The following is a 17,598-nucleotide window of genomic DNA, read 5'->3' as shown; positions in this document are numbered from 1 at the left end:
ATTCTGTAGGTATAATTTTGAGTTTTGTCATTCACGTAGGTAAAATCTCTTATAGATTCCAAATTACTTTGTTGTACTGAAAATTTTTAATATATAAATTGTAAAAAATCATCTTTTCCTTTTTCTCTTATTATTCTCTCTGACTCTTGTTCTTTATACCACCTCCTCCCTGGGTGTTCTAGACTACCTTCCCACTGACTCTCCGAATTTTTTTTTCCTCGCTAATCAAACTTATTCTCAGTGGCTACCTACCTCTTCTCCAAGCAAGCTAGCATATCAAGTTTATCATCCAAACCATTTCACTATGTTAGTATCCTCTTCAAGTACCTTTTCATGTCTCCCCAGTCTCTGTAATCCTTTGAAATCCAATCTTAGTTTGTTATTCAAAGCCCAATCTAGTGCTTTTAGAACTCATCTCCCATTGAGTCCCTAATGTGGAGTCTTCTCCTTGCTTGGTCTTTTGTCATTGTCTCTCATAGCACCTTTGTTCTCATCTTGGGAATGCCCATGTCCTTCCTCATTCTTCCAAAATTACTCATTCTTTGGGTACAGTGTAAATCTCCCCTTCTACAGAAACTCTTCCCATTCCATTTGCGCTCACATTGAGATATCTAATCTCTTAAAGGTTGTAGAAATTCTACAATTCATTATTATCTTTATCATTTATTTTGACAAATATATATTGTTATTACCTTAACATCTAACATGCATATATCTCATCTTTCCAAATAGACTTAGCTCCTTAAGAAAGTCACTTATCTTTTATACTCTTTGTATTCATTCCATTATTTATTTTCTTAGTACCTACCACGTACAACTGTAATTGTTGGCATATTACATTGTACAGATTCCAACTGTTGCATTTTGTACAAAATGTAATAATCAGGGATCCACACACAAAGTCAGGTAGCTGTATGAGTTGTCCCATATAAATAGTTTAAATACTGTAGAAGTGTTGGTGAGATATCAAGGAAAGGTGCAAATGGCATTTAAGCTATTCATTAAAAGATAGGGATAGTTCAGAAGGATGCAGGTGAGAAGGAAGAAATAAATGCAATAGAGGAAATGTACTAAATATAAACAGATGTTTATTCATCTGTTTATATGTGTTGTGTCAGTAATAGTGTGGATTAGAGAAAGTAGAGAGCCTCTTGAAGGCTGGTCTAAAGATTTTGAACTTAGTGAACTGTGTTACAGTGAATAATATCATCGCTCAAGCTTTAAGGAAGTGTATGTTATTTCTTTTGCACTACCTAGTATAGTGCTATGCATTCAGTTTTTATCTCAAAGAAAGAACAAAATTATTATTTCTACTCTTTTAATGCTTAAAATTGAAACAGGATGCTCAGTGCTAATGAATTAGCTAGAAAAAAAAGATGAGGTTTTTCTTTTCTTTCACACATATCCTGCATTTCTTCATACTGACTTTATTGTTTTTTAAATTCAGGATGGTTTAGAATTTTAGGTCACGTTATTCTGTATTTTTTTTTGGGAGGGTAGGATGAAAATGAACAATGTAGATTTATCTAACTTATTAGAACCAAAGCCTGTCTCTTTTTCATTTAAAGTGCGAATAATACCCAATTTAAGTCTTTATTTTGTGGCACTAATGTTAATGGAATCTTAGTTAAGACAGACTAGATTCACTGAATCCTGATAAAGTCTGTTTTCAGTCTGACATTGATATCTATTTTTTAGGGTCATGTGAAGGTGGTGCGCTACTTAGTCAAAGAAGTCAATCAGTTTCCATCAGATTCTGAATGTATGAGATACATAGCAACGATCACTGATAAGGTAATATACTGATTAAATTCATCCCCATTATATGAGCTTGGGATCCCATTTGGCTTTTTATATGTATGTATATTCCACACTAAGATAAAAAAAGTCTTAGTTTGAGCAATAATGTGTGGTACATAGCAATTTTCATTTATTTAGTATTTGGGAATGAAGTATAATATTTAAGAAACTCTTCAGATGATTTACTTACCTCATGAAGTAATAAAACATTTTCTGTTTTAGAATTACTTTATCTTTTTAAATAGTACTTAAGCTAATTTAATTTTAATGTAAATACTAAACAATCTAAAGCAAATTATTGTTACTATTCATTAGTGGTATAATCTATCCAGACAGATATCTCTTCTGAGAGGAACAAGTCAGTGGATTTTTTTAGACCTAAACAAAAATTAACACAGTACTTTTAATTATGGTCAAGAAAACTCTTAACATGTTCAACATAATATAAAAGTTGGAGTAACTGTCAGTTTAAGAATGAATTTGCTAGGATTTTTGCAGGGAAAGTACGGAAAATAAAATAAATCCCTTTAGAATTCTAATTGAGATCAAAATATTTGAATAAAATCCTAAGACATGCCTCTGAAAATCTAAAAATGTCTTTCATTTTCTCAGCAGTTATCACATGATAGTGAACAGCTTTTTCCCGTAAGTTTTATTTAACATAGCTAATCCACTGTCTTGCCTACCTCTGGATTCATTTATGACAATTAATATTCCTGGATACCCCTTATGGAAGGGGGACAGAGATTAAAAATAAAGCTTTTGTCTTAATAGGGAAACATCCCTTTCCTGTCAAAAAGTGTATGTTCTAAGAATGAAATCACTGAGATAAGTCTATAAATACGTGCTTTTTATGAATGATTCTAGCACAAGAAGTTATAGCAACAAAGCTTAAATATTTGAGAACAGTTCTTGCCAAATAAGTATTTTAAATTGTTTTAAACCCATTTTCTTTTGTTGACATTGACCTTTTCCTTTAGCCCATTAACCAGCTGACAGATTATTGCAGCTCTGTTTGCAGTATGATTTCTCATATTTAAATTACAGGAGTAAATAATTTTAGTACCAGTCAAATGGATATTATTTTGAAGAAAAATAGAGGCTCTTTGCTTATGTATTTTTAAAAATATACCATTTAAATTATGTTTTTATTTGCACTCTTTTTTTGCCCTACTACTGATCTTTATTGCTTATGTTCATTCAAGTACCTTAATTAATATTTTCATGTTTTCAGGAATCTCTAAATGTTAATTTTTTGAGTCTGGAAACATCTTAATTTTTCATTTTAGGAGATGCTGAAGAAGTGTCACCTTTGTATGGAGTCGATAGTACAAGCCAAAGATAGACAGGCTGCTGAAGCAAACAAAAATGCCAGCATTTTATTAGAGGAGTTAGACTTGGAAAAGGTAATGGTAACCTTTACATATGAAAAATACCTACTTTTTTCCTTTCAGCTTCTCTTCCTCCTAATTTGTAATCTGTGGTTTTTTGTTTTGTTTTGGTTTTGCTTTAAATTATGTACATGGTTTTCTCTCCAAGTTTGGCTCAAATAGTGGAGAGAATTGTGAGTATTTTAAACATCATTATATCGTTAAAATAGTTTTCTTTATAATCAAATTAACAAAATGTTATTGTAGGAATTGCATTGATCTGCAAGTCAGGGAACCTAGCCTCTAATGCTCAATTATCTCAACTGTTCTCTTAATCCCCATCCAACTCTGTACTTCATTGATCCTAGACCTTGTAATTTGTTGCCAACGGATTTATCAGAAGTACCAAATACACTACGAAGGCATACACTACCAAACCATGACCAACTAGTGAAATACGACCAGTTGATGGAGTGTTTAATGCGTACCTTTTTATTTTATTTTATTTTTATAAAATTGTACAATTTAAATGCATGAAATTTATTGTGTATCTATTATTTTTTTAACATCTTTATTAGAGTATAATTGCTTTACAATAGTGTGTTAGTTTCTGCTTTATAACAAAGTGAATCAGCTATACATATACATATATCCCCATATCTCCTCCCTCTTGTGTCTCCCTCCCACCCTCCCTATCCCACCCCTCTAGGTGGTCACAAAGCAACGGAGCTGATCTCCCTGTGCTATGCAGCTGCTTCCCACTAGCTACCTATTTTACATTTGTTAGTATATATAAGTCCATGCCACTCTCTCACTTCGTCCCAGCTTACCTTTCCCCCTCCCCGTGTCCTCAAGTCCATTCTCTACGTCTGCGTCTTTATTCCTTTCCTGCCCCTTAATGCGTACCTTTTTAAATGGATGACTTCTCTTGTATTTTTCTCTTTCAGGCACACTACAGTATCATTCCCATTTATTCCCATGGGGAGTAAAACACTCCAAACAATGTACAGTTTGGGCAGTCCCATAGCTGCTTCTTTACTCTCTGTTCCTATCAATAACTGTACTCTAGAATGTAATAGGAGGAAAAGAATTGGTTGGTATTGAATATTATGGAATATATATTCTGCCATATTTCATCTTTTTTAAAAAGGTTAAAAATGCTAAGAAATTTAACATATACTTTCTAGATTTATAAAGGATATGCAGTGATAGTGGGGGCTGGGGCCCCCCACCCCCATGCAGTTGAAAATCAATGTGTAACTTTACACTTGGGCCCTCCGTACCTGCAGTTTCAAGTCTATGGATTTCAACCAACCACAGATTATGTAGTACTGTAGTACTTATTTATTTTAAAGAATCCGCATAAAGTGGGCCTGCACAGTGTTGTTCACAGGTCAATTGTATATATGACATTTTTCATTTGAGTCAGGTCCATTCTTTTTAATTAGACTTACTGACTTTGTTAAGCTGTATATTTCATTTCACATAAAGAAAAGATGAATTATTTTAAACAGTGTGTTCTAAAGTCAATGTGAAAATACACTATTATTTTCTGAAAAATATATTTAAAATCAGAGGTTCTTCATTTTAAAAACTTTCTAGTTTAGATTCTGATCAAATGAAAATTAGCTTTTTTGGCCACTTTGAAGTTTTAATTGAATATGAACACATTGAGAACAGATATTGTTACAATTATTGTAACTGTTACTTTACCTATTTTTAATATTCAGTTTCATCAAATATTTATTTAATGTTTACTAAATACCAGGCAATGTAATAGGGCCAAGTTGTATGACAGATGATGTATTATTTGAGTCTTCTCTGTAAGAAATATTATTACCCTCATATTACAGATGGAGAAACTGAATCTATGGGAAGTTAAGTAACTTGCCAAAGCTAGGCTAAGATTTAAATCCACTTTTTTTATTCTAAATTCCCTGCTTTCCTCTCCTCCCTTAATTGAAGTCAACCTACCTTTTAGTGCTTCCTCCTTATAATATTATAATATCCTGTTTTTGCATTACTCTCTCATTTTTAGATGTTAGAATCGCTAAGTAATAGTTATTTCATAATATTGTTTCTTTTTGCATTTTTATAAATCTTAGAAGGCATCATTTCTATAGCTGAGACATAGATATCTGTTTTTAAATAAAATCTTTAATTGTTTCAAACCTTTGTTGTTTATACGTTACATGAAATACATTTAGAGATTTATTGCATACCTGTGGATCACAAAGTCAAGAAGCAGCTTTTAGGAATGTCCTATTGTGCATGTCTATTCTCAATCAACTTCAATGATTTTTTTTCTTTTTTCTTTATTACAATAATGTGTTCAGTTTAAACTGTGAACTATGCAAAGATAACTAAAAGAAAAGCATACGCCATCATTGTAAGGTAACTGAAGTTCAAAACCTGGTATGGTAATTAACTAAAAGTCCTCACTTCTAACTTTTAAAGCCTTTTAAGACCTTACATGTTCTGCCCACTCACACCACTTCTTACACCTGTCTGAGCTTATTTTACTACTTTCTCCTGGTCACTTTGCTCTATCCATAATGACCATCCTTTTTGCTCTTGCTATGCCTTCTGCCTTGAATGTCACTTCACTTGCCTCATATTTTAGTCTCCCTTTTACATTCTTCCTACTCTTTTTCCCTTCTTTATTTTCATGTTCTAATATTCTAAATACTGTATTTTACTTAGTTATCTTGTTTGTCTCTCTCTACCACGAGATTGTATGAACTACAAAATGGTGCCTGGCATGTTAGTAAACATTTGTTGAACAAATAAATATCCATGTATATGAAAACTGTACTTTTTAAAAATTAGAATCATGCGAACATATTACTCTAATACTTGCTTTTCCCTCTCTCAATAAGTGAAGAATATTGTCAACTGATAGTGATTTATAACTGCATAATATACTCCATAGTAGGTTTGTTTCCAGTTTTGTCACTACAAATAATGTTGCAATAAACATCATTATACATATTTCTTTATATTTTGGTGCTTTTATTTTTATGGAGTAAGTTTCTTCACTTGGGTCAGTATATTTTAAATTTGATACTTTCAGAATATTTTCCTACTACCATCAGCAATACATAAGTGTTGTTTCCTTGAATTCTTGCCAGTCTTTCTTAACCTAGATGTTCATGCTTTCAGAGCCTCAGATTTAAAGCAATTCAAAAGGAACTTCTTTCAATGTCATTGCATATTTTCCAGTATTAATTCTTAATCATAAATTAATTAGATGCAAATTCTTCTGCATGCACTGATACTTTATAAACAGTTTTGAATGGGGATGGTACATAGATAGAATTCTAGACTGTGGACGAGACTCTTCTTTCCTGAACTCCAGCCCCTTTCTATTTCTATTTGAAAAATTATCAGATTGAGATGTGTTAGGGTTTGGTTCACTATTTTTTATGTATGATTTACATCTGGAAAAATACACTGTTTTGCCTTTTGAGGCTCAGTACATTCTGGCTCCACCATTTCTGATTTAGAAGTATCATTGGAGTGGTCTTGTCTGGTTTGACTTGGATGTTCTGCATGGGTAACTTACTGCTTATGTAAAAATGCTCCTTTGATCAACCTTTCTAATTTGAAAATGTTGGGTAATAGGTTTGTAAAAATTGCTGCTGAGAATACTGCTCATTATATTCATCAGATTCCCTTATCTCCTTATGCAGCAAACACTATGTGGAAGAGTCCATGCTCTAGAGCAGTTCATCTGGTCTAACTGTGGAATTCTCTGGCAGTTGATTGCTTCTTCTCTTAGGACATTAATAACTAGGTTATATTTTGGGCTGTTAGAATCCATAGTGGGTATTATTGGTCTGCATTTTTAATGTTTTACCCCTCTACTTTATCACTTATTGTTTTTTCTCTTTGTAAACTTTCATAATCTTTTAGGGAGGTATGTACGGTATATTTTTAAAATATTCCTCATAGATGTTTTCAGTTGGGTTTTTTGCCACCACTGAAGCTATTAATATGCCCACCTCACAATCTCAGTTTCATACATTTCATTCTCTGATTATCACCTCTTGTCTTTTCAGCTTTACTCCCTCTAGAATTCTACCTCCAGCAATCCTAAAAACATTCTGTCTACCAATAAATTGTAGGATCCATTTATCATACCACCCTTCACTGGCTTTAGTCTTTTCTTTCTACAAGCCCATTCCTGCTCCCTTTTGCAGCAAAACTTGTCTATTTTGGGTATTCCAGTTCTTTTTTGTCTTGAATCTACTCCTACCAGGTTCTCACTCCTACAGCTCCACCAAAACTATGCCTTTACGGTCTTTGGGGACTCTCACTAGCTAAATCCAGTGATTACGTCTCTATCCTTATCGTACTAAGCCTAATAACACCTGACATACTCTATTTACTTGGCCTCCATTACACTACACACTCTTGGTTTTTCTCTTATCTTTCTGAATGTTCCTTCTGTATCTCTAGTTCCTCCTCTTCTCCCCTCTTAGTTGGCAAGTCATTTAGCTTATTACATGATCTTCTTTATCCACTGGTCATCTCATCCTGCTTCTTACCTTTAAATATAATCTAGCTGATCCCAGATTTATATCTTTAGCCCAGACCTCTTCCCTACATTCTAGTCTCTTATATCTAGCTAGCTACTCAACACGTCCTTTTGGATACCTAATTAGACATCTCATAGTTATGTTCAAATGTGAGCTCCTGATCTTTGCCCACTCCAAACCCACAGCTCTGTCTTGTAATTGCTCAGGCTACAGATATTGACATCGTGCTTGATTTCTCTCTGTCCTCCATTGTGTTGGAAAGTCTAGTTACCTTTGCCTTAGGACTATATCTAGGATCCTAGTCACTGTTTATCACTTCTCACCCTGATTCAAGTCATTAATATCATCTTTTACCTGTATTTCCACAGTAGTCATTTAACTGGTCTCCCTGATTCCATCATTGCTCTGCAGTCTGTTCTCTATTTAACACTTAGAGTGATCCTCTATATCACTTAAATCGAATCACTCTTTTGCTCAAAACCCTACAGTGCCGTTTCCCTCAGCGCAAAAGATAAAAAGTCTTTAAAATGCCCCGTGGGACCTTAGGTGATGAAGTCTCCTGATATGCTTTCTGAAAGTCATTTTCTATTATTCTCAACCAGACTGGCCTACTTAAACATTCCAGGCCTACTTGAACATACAGCTTATATACTGACTGTTCTCTTTGCCTGCTCTACTTCAAATCTTTTAAATGTTTACTTAAACTTCACCTTCATGTTCCCCTACATGTCCCCATATACACACTTCTCTTCCTCTGCTCCAGTATTCCTGTTTTACATTGTACTTAACACCTTTTTAAAAAACTATATAATGTATTATGTTTGCTATCTGTGTGCCTCCCCCAGCAACTAAATGTGAGCTTCATAAGCTTCATGAGGGCAGGGATATTTTGTCTGCTGCTGAGTCCTAAGAGACTAGAACCATGCTTAGTACATAGTTATCAAAAAATTTTCGCTGGATCCTGCCCTTCCCTTCCCCTGTACTCCTTGATCTCTTTTTCTGTTATTGATACCACTACTGATTATTCAGAAATAACTGAAATCTTGATGTCGTTTTCAGATTCTCAATTATCTTTGCTCCGCATTCTCTATATCCATCAAATAAGTTAGTGTAGTAAATTAACTTAATCCAGTATCTGGCACATATTAACCCCCTAAATATTAATGGTATCAGTATCATCATCATCACCTTTAATTGAGCTTTGGCAGTCTCTTTATGTCTTCTGTTCCATCCTCTCCTAAATTATCACTTCTCGCCTGAAGTATTGCAGTGGGCTTCTTAACAGTCTGTCTATAAATAAATACCTTTGCCTCTGTCATCTTTTGCCTTCAGTTTAATCCTTCTTTGTTCCAATATAACTTTTCCAGTTCGCATAGTTTCTGATACACAGATAAGATTGCCTTTACTCCCTACTCGAAATCCTTCAGTCTGTCTTCATTGTCTGCATGGGAAATTTCAAACATTCAGCTCTTCCTGTCTTCTCTAGGCTCCTCACTCACTATGGTTTTCTACTCACATATCTCATTCACATAACTGTATCCCAATATGCACATGGGGGACTTCCCTGGTGGTCCAGTGGTTAAGACTCCGCGCTTCCAATGCAGGGGGCGTGGGTTCTATCTCTGGTCAGGGATCTAAGATCCCACATGCCTCGAGGTGCGGCCAAAAAAAGAAAAAAACAGATTTGCACATGGTGTTTCTTCAGTCTGGACTGCCTCTCCCGAAATCCTTAAATTCTCATCTTAAAAAGCTTAACTCTCAAACATCAATTTGTTTCCTGAATCTATGATTAGAAATCACCAGTTAGGGAATTCCCTGGCAGTCCAGTGGTTAGGACTCAGTGTTTTCACTACTGCTGGGGCCTGGGTTGGGGAACTAAGATCCTGCAGCCAAAAAAAAAAAAAATCAGCTGGACTAGTGCTCTTTCTTTCCTTTTCCACAATGAGGTTATTTATTCTGCAATTTGACTCTTTTCTTCAAAACCTCTACCGTCCCCCACATATGCTCACAAACATGTAGTAGTTCCCCGGTAAGTGAAAGGAGGTCTAGGCATGTACCTTGTGAGAAAATGTAGAATGTAGGCTGAATTTCTAACCCTGTTTACCTGCACCTCCAGACTTACTCGAGTCTCATGGTTTAAATACTCTGTTTTCATCTTTTCTCTTTCGGATCTTGTATCAGTTATTACCACTTCTCCCATATTTAGTGCCTGCTGTTTCATTAACTCCTACCCTCTTTCTACAACTTCATGAAGTTAACTATCCTAATGAAACCTTACCTCAAATTTAGTATTTTGTTTCCTTATCTAAATATTTTAAGGGAATAATCTATGTCTTGTTGACTCTACTTTTCTTTTTAATTCTCCGTCCAGGACCATTTGCTTACTTCTCCACTAATTCAGTGAACTAACTATGGCAGAGGTCACCAATGGCATCTTACTGCCAAATCCAGAATAAGATTAGACATCTCATACTTGTGTCCTTACTGATACTTTGTGATACTTACCAATGTCGATTTGCCTTCCTTTATGAAACTCTTCTCCCATTGAAGCTGCTTTCTCCTGATTGTCTTCTTCTGCCTGATATATGCCTTTCTAGAAGTCTCATTTGGTCTTCCTTTTAATAACGGATATTCCCTCCCCACTACCTTCCCCCTCTTTATGTGTACGTACACACACACACACACACACACACACACACACACACAAACACATTGTTATAGCCTTTTACCTTTGGTGATTTCCTTTAATTTATTAGTTTCAGCTACCACCTGCAAACTAATAATGCCTCTTAAGTCTGTATCTATCTTGTCAAATTCTGCTTAGTTTTAGAGAGCTCCATACCTTGTAGGTCCTTTTGCAGCCATAGTCTGAGATCTCTCCCCTAGAAAGAAATTGTTTCCCTAGGACCTCTGAATTTGTGTCTCACTTTTTAGTGCATCTAAAGGGTTAGTAAGATCTATGAAATTATCAAAATACCAGCCTTATAACTTCAAAATTTAGAAATAAGAGTAACTACTTATCCCTTAGGGCTAAACTCTAAAATTTGATAATTCAGACTGTTGCCAGCGGGCCAGCCTCCACTGACTGAACTCTGTAAGCCCTGAGGCACATTCATACCTAAGGACCCAGCCACACCTACACACTAAGACCTATCCCAGCCCATCACCTCTACCCACCCCTAAGGCCAGATGGTTTTAGAGGAAAGCCTGCTTTCTAGTTTTTCTGTTTTTAAACGTTCTTCCCCCCTTGAATACCAATCACAATTACTTCTTACCACTGGACACATTTTTAAAATCAAGCAAAATGAATAACTCATCTGGCCGAACCAAAAGTCTTAAACCTCACTTGTTATTTTTATCCCCCCAAAGCTATTTCCTGTACCTTTCTCAAGGCTTTTTTGTCCTTACAGATGTGATATAGATAAAATATCAGTTTTATTATTCCTGATTCCAAATTGGAGAGGTTAGTATCTATCTATAGTCACAGTTGCTTTGAAAATGTCTCTGGCACACCCTTCACCCCCCTTTCTACTCCTTCTCTTCCCTTTACACTTACCTATTTATTTTGTGAAAGTCAGCAAAACAGATCAACCCCAGGCCTCCCTCACTGGAGCTCAGGCAAAGATATAGAAAGTACAGTTCCTGAGGACAGGCATCTTAGCTACATTAAAGCAAGGCTGAATGAGCTGAGTCATACACGCTCAGTTCCTTCTTTCAAACTCACCAATCAGGTAGTACTCCTCCCTTGTAGTGAACTAGGGTGTGAAGGTCACCAATTACCGTTTTCTTCTCAGTCCTTTGGAAAGGTCAAAAGCTCCTCCTTTACTGGTCTTCAGAGGAAACTTGGGTACTTCTGGAAGACCAGCAAAAATTTCTAGGGGGTAGGTACTATGCAGACAATTTTTATATCTCCAGTTTCCATTTGTGTTCTTTCCTAAAATCCATCTGCTTGAGAAAGTATCTGGTGTTCTATAGATTCTCCTTAATTATTTACCTTTTTGGAAACAAAGGTCATATCTCTTACCCAAGAGAATGTAATTATGGTGCATTGCCCCAGGGTGTGAAAACTTTCAAGGTGGGTAAAACCTTTTAGGCACCCAACAGGGATTATTTCAAAAGGGAGGAGGAGTGTCTAGCACAAGCTAGAGACTTAAAAAGTCAGACTTTTTCTCAAGAAAAGTAAGTCTGATTTGGCTTATAAGTTTGTCTTTAAGGGCTGGTTTCAGTAGTTAGGATATTGTGACATTTTCCATAAACTGAGTATCATTGTTTTGACACATATTTAAAATACACATAAAATATATAGAAAGCTAGATTATATCAAGGAATATGTACTTTGAAAATGTCATTTAGAGAACACGCAAACAAAAGAGTTTGTAGATGATTTTACCATTTTATGAGCCAAAGAGGAAAATTTAATAGTTAAAATAGCTTATTAAGAGATGTTATTGGACTTTAAAACTTATTCCTAGTTTTTTTGACTGTGAAAGTAATATGTATCCAGTTTAACAAATAGAAACAATGTACATTCATATAAAGTAACATTGAAAGTCACCATCTTTCTGCTACTTCTTGTCCAAGCCCATGCTCTAGAGGTCATCACTAGTAAGCCTTTGATTTGTATCCTCTTAGCCTTTTTTTTAAATTCCCACGGATAGATTCACATAAAGCACTGCCCCCCCCCATAAATGAGATCATTGATTTGCAATTTGCCTTTTTTTCCCTAGCAAATGTAAATTGTGAGCATTTTCCCAGGTATACATTTATAACTTTTAATGGCTGCCTAGTATTCTGTGAATGTATACTGTTGTTAATTTATCCCCACCCCCGACCCCACCCCATGGATTTACCTAGTTTCCATTTACTACTATTGTAATCAGCTTTGCGATGGAAAGTATTGAGCCTATATTTTTCCACTAGAGGTAGTCATTTTATAGAATATATTCTTAGGATAAGCACTTTGTAATTTTCATAGGAGGCTTTCAAATTACCTTTCTAAAAATGTTAATGTTTATACTGACAGCAGTGTAGGGAAGAATTAATTTTCCCAAACTTGCTACCTGATATCTTTTTTAATTTTCCCAAATTAATGAACAACACATGGTAGCTTGTTATTTTAATTTATATTTCCGTAGTGATTGTGAAGTTATGTATATCTTTATCATTCATCCATTTTGAGATTAGGTTGTCTTTTATCATTAATTTGATCTTGACATTTAAAAATATTATTTTCTCTTTACAGTGATTTGAGTATGATCTTGATCAAACAATGAATTGAACTAAGATGACTTTGAATTGTATGGTAGCCCAGTACCCTTAATGATAAAATAACATTATATGACAACTTTTTTCCAAGGTAAATTCCAGTGTTAGAATTCTGTTTTATTGATTCTTTAACAGTTAAGGGAAGAAAGCCGGAGGCTGGCTTTGGCTGCAAAAAGAGAAAAGAGAAAGGAGAAGAGAAGAAAGAAAAAAGAAGAACAAAGAAGAAAACTAGAAGAGATCGAAGCCAAAAATAAAGAAAACTTTGAACTCCAAGCTGCTCAAGAAAAAGAAAAGCATAAAGTTGAAGGTATTTTCTCTAAACCATCTAATTTGTTTCATGTAATACATTCTACTCAAAATTATATTTCCTTAAATATCCGTAACTTAAGGTGAAAAAAGATCTCTACGTTACTAAGACCTAAAGTATTTATATGCTATTTTCATTTATTGACTTCTTCCCAGCTTTTTATTATAAAGAATTTCAAACCTACATACAAGTTGAAAGAATAATGAAACAAACACCTGAAATACCCTTCACCTAATTTAAAAATAAACATTTTACTATATTTGCTTTATCTTTTTCTCTAAATATACATACATAGTTTTTTCCTAAGCCGTCTGAAAGTAAATTGCAGACATCTGACATTGCATCTATAAAATATCAGCACACATCCAAGGAATGACATTTGCTTACATAATTGCAATACCATTTATAATACCTTAAAAAATTAACAGTAATTCTATAATTTCATCTACAGTCAAGACCATATTCAGATTTTTCTTAAATGAGGGAATTATTTTTAACTAGGCTCTAACTAAAAAATTATTTGAGATGAGGATATTGTTAGAAAGAACCGTTGTCATTAAACCACCAAATATTTATGCTGTGTGTGTGTGTTAATTTCCCCCTCCTCCAGCCTTTTATTTTGAAAAATTTCAAACTACAGAAAAGTTTAAGGATTAGTATAATGAACACCTGTAAGTCACCTAGATTCATATAACATTTTGGCACATTTGTTTATCTTTTTTCCTCTCTCTTTTTTTAAATAGTCTTATATATGTTGTACACATCATACGAAATTACCCCTAAATACTTGAGCAGTGTTTCCCAGTAAAAGAACATTATTTTGCATAACCACAATAACATTATTACACTTAAGACATGTAGTAATTATATAATAATATGTAATATACAGTACATATTCATACTTCCCAAAGTGTCCCCAAAATATTTTTTATAACTGCCTACTATGCGTTGTTTAGAACTTAGGGACAGAGAGAATAGATCAGTCATATCCATCTCATTACCAGTGAATGCTGGAATGACTGATAACTTTATATGTAATAGTAGTAGTAAAGTAAATGCAGCGTTTATTTTTGTCGAGTGCTTAAAGCTAAATATATGCCAAGAACGCTAGAACTTGCTAATTCAGTATTGCTACTTCTACAGATGAGCCTGAAGTCTTGACAGAGCCTCCAAGTGCCACAACCACTACTACCATAGGTATATCTGCAACCTGGACCACTTTGGCAGGTTCCCATGGTAAAAGAAACAATACCATAACTACAACCAGTTCAAAGAGGAAAAACAGGAAAAATAAAATTACTCCAGAAAATGTTCAAATTATATTTGATGATCCACTACCAATCTCATACAGTCAGCCAGAGAAGGTGAATGGAGAGTCCAAGAGCAGCAGTACCAGCGAGAGTGGAGACAGTGATAACATGAGAATTTCCAGTTGCAGTGATGAAAGTAGTAACAGCAACAGCAGCCGAAAGAGTGACAATCATTCACCTGCTATGGTCACCACCACTGTGACCAGCAAGAAGCAGCCATCAGTTCTGGTTACATTTCCAAAGGAAGAGAGAAAATCTGTTTCTGGCAAGGCTTCAATAAAGTTAGTTCCAATTTTCATTTTCATGATTTACAGTATCATTATGAAACACTTTGTTGCTGAATTTTTTAGTAAAGCAGGCAGATGAACAACTGACAAAATAAGCGTTTGTCTTTGTTCTAAAGAGGGCATGATTTCATTTGAATTAAAGAATTACTGTGTAATTTCTTCATTTTGGTTGTTAAACTTAACCCATGAAAAGTATTGATTATGGTTTCTCAGGGATTATTATTGTATTTCAGTTCTGCTAAATTTGACCTCTAGATAATGTCTTCTTAAAATTGGCCCTTCATATTATGCTAAGTATTGAAAAGTGAAAAATAAATTTCTCATTTATTCATTATAGTATTCTTAAAATAAAGAATAAAATCATATAATAGTTTGCCTTTATCATTAAAAAATTCTACATCTCTTCTATATTTAATGTGTTTTTCCTCCCTGTTAAAGATTGTCAGAGACTATCAGTGAAGTGACCAGTAATTCTCTCTCCACTTGCACAAAATCTGGTCCATCTCCCCTTTCCTCTCCAAATGGGAAATTAACAGTAGCAAGTCCTAAGCGTGGACAAAAGAGGGAAGAAGGATGGAAAGAAGTTGTAAGAAGGTGACTGATTATTTCTTTGATTGTTTTTCTCATTTTTATATGTGCTCTATTTCACAATGAAGCATAGTTTACCTTACAGTTAAATTCCCCTAACTCTTCCAAAGGTTGCAAACAAACTGGTGGCCCAAGGCTGCATCTGGCCAACAGAGACAACCTATACTATATTTTAGACGGAAAAAAAAAAGTATATGTTAACACTTTTAAAATTGGGAAATTTTACATAAAAAGTTAAATCATTGTGGTGTCTGCTTGACCCCCATGGGTATTGGTATTTGGTAGTGAACTAATTTATTTAAGGTGATAGATTGTCTTGTTCAGCTTTGTAACCTCAGAGCCCAATATGTAGTGTCTACTACAAACTTGTAAATATTTGGAGAATGAATTAAGTATTGGTTTTAAACTATTCTTGTCTTCAAATCATAGGATACCTTTATTTCAAGGGTTTTAGGACTGAAATAGTTTGCTGTATTTTGCTTGGAACTTTTAAATAATATGTGTTAAAAAGTAAAACAACATCCCAGAAACTAAAAGGTGGTAAGATACCACAGACCTAGAAAGGATGTGATCCATTATAAATCTTTGATAACCTATTTTAAGGAACTCTCCAGAAATTCCATCAAAAAATTAAACTTTTGATTGTTTTAAAACAAAATCTGTAGTGAACCAAGCTTATTACTGTTAATCTCAAGACGTACTGTACATTTTTTATCTTATTTTGGGCCAACACTTCCCCTCAACCCCCATCTCTATCTTTATCTCTTTCTCTGTCTCACACACATTCTTTTGAACTAACTGAAAACACAACATCAGAATACTCTCTGTACAAAAGTAAGAGAATTCAGTTTTCCTGCTTGTATTTTATATATTGTAGTATGCAAGCAAATTCTTAACTAACTTAAAATAATGATCACTGACTGATTATTATGTCCTTTAGGGAAAAAGGAATTATCAAGTAACTTAGTTATGTATACAAAAGGGCAGGGATCATACCTTACCATTTAAAAAAATAATGTATAATTTCATATTTAATCTATTCTAAATAAATAATTTACTTATTCATTGAAGCACAATTGGCTCCTTCTTTTTATTGAGGGTTATACTGTTTTTCTTTTAGAAGTATTCTTTAATTTAGACTTGTCAGAAATTTATATCTACCTTTCCTGAATCTGAGTGTTTAAAATTGTAATGTAATTTTGTAAGTGTTAGGTGGGTTTTGCTTTTTTGGAATTCCAGCAGGCTTTTCTCTTTCCTCACACAACTAAACATCCCTTAGCAAGTTTCCATATTTGTGGATAATCATTTTAATGCCTCTAGAAGAATGCAGGGCAACAATGAATTTTTAGTATCATCCTTTCAGTTATGTATTAGGGAATAAAAACAATAATGTGAGTCAAACACCCAAAGGTACCCACAAGAAGCCTTTCTTGACTCCTTGGGGTAGATTAGATGCCCCAACCAATGTGTCTTTATGATACCCTATTAGAGCACTTACAACATCGTGTTGTAGTTTTCTTACTTGGTTTCTACATAGTCAGTATATGTGGGCGAGAACTCCTGTCTGTCTTATTTGCCATTAGTATTTGCGTTAACACAGTGTATATCTACATGTATGTGCTTCACAGATATTAATGAAGGACAAAAGTCAAAAAAGCAAACAGTTTTTGGTAATGAGATGAGAAGCTGTGGTAAAGCTCACTCTCTCTCTCTCTTTCTCTTTTTTCTGTGGCTCTTAGTTGCCTTTTATCACTTAGAGTGAGAGTAGGTAGAAGAGGCTTATTCGACAATATTCTGCATTTACAGACACATATTTTAGTAATACTTATTTTAAGTACAACCACTGATACTTATGATTTATCTTAATTTATTTTTGCAACTGTTAAACAGGTCAAAGAAAGTATCTGTTCCATCAACTGTGATATCCAGAGTGATTGGAAGAGGAGGCTGTAATATTAATGCTATTCGGGAGTTCACTGGTGCACACATAGATATTGATAAGCAGAAAGACAAGACAGGAGACCGGATAATAACTATAAGGCAAAATTTTGTCTCTTACGGTTTTTTTCTTTTGTATTTTATTGCACTAGAGCTTAATTATCAATATATATAAGCATTTGAGTTTTCAGT

The 17,598-nt window shown here is 34.3% G+C and overlaps 1 protein-coding gene across 8 annotated transcripts in view; it reads left to right on the top strand.

Annotated features, from left to right (window-relative positions):
* ANKRD17 (ankyrin repeat domain 17) overlaps window positions 1-17,598 on the top strand; it is a 160,714-nt gene that overhangs the window by 120,606 nt on the left and 22,510 nt on the right. For all 8 annotated transcript variants that reach the window (XM_061192365.1, XM_061192363.1, XM_061192364.1 and 5 more), the window contains 6 exons: window positions 1,699-1,794; window positions 3,090-3,206; window positions 13,112-13,283; window positions 14,427-14,874; window positions 15,319-15,474; window positions 17,359-17,508. In XM_061192365.1, the coding sequence (XP_061048348.1) occupies window positions 1,699-1,794; window positions 3,090-3,206; window positions 13,112-13,283; window positions 14,427-14,874; window positions 15,319-15,474; window positions 17,359-17,508 (1,139 nt within the window). The remainder of the gene's footprint in view (window positions 1-1,698; window positions 1,795-3,089; window positions 3,207-13,111; window positions 13,284-14,426; window positions 14,875-15,318; window positions 15,475-17,358; window positions 17,509-17,598) is intronic.

This window comes from Eubalaena glacialis, chromosome 5 (genome assembly GCF_028564815.1).
Source record: "Eubalaena glacialis isolate mEubGla1 chromosome 5, mEubGla1.1.hap2.+ XY, whole genome shotgun sequence".
NCBI classification, from domain to species: Eukaryota; Metazoa; Chordata; class Mammalia; order Artiodactyla; family Balaenidae; genus Eubalaena; species Eubalaena glacialis.
Note: the sequence above shows the minus strand (reverse complement) of the source record. Positions and strands in the feature narration are given on the sequence as shown.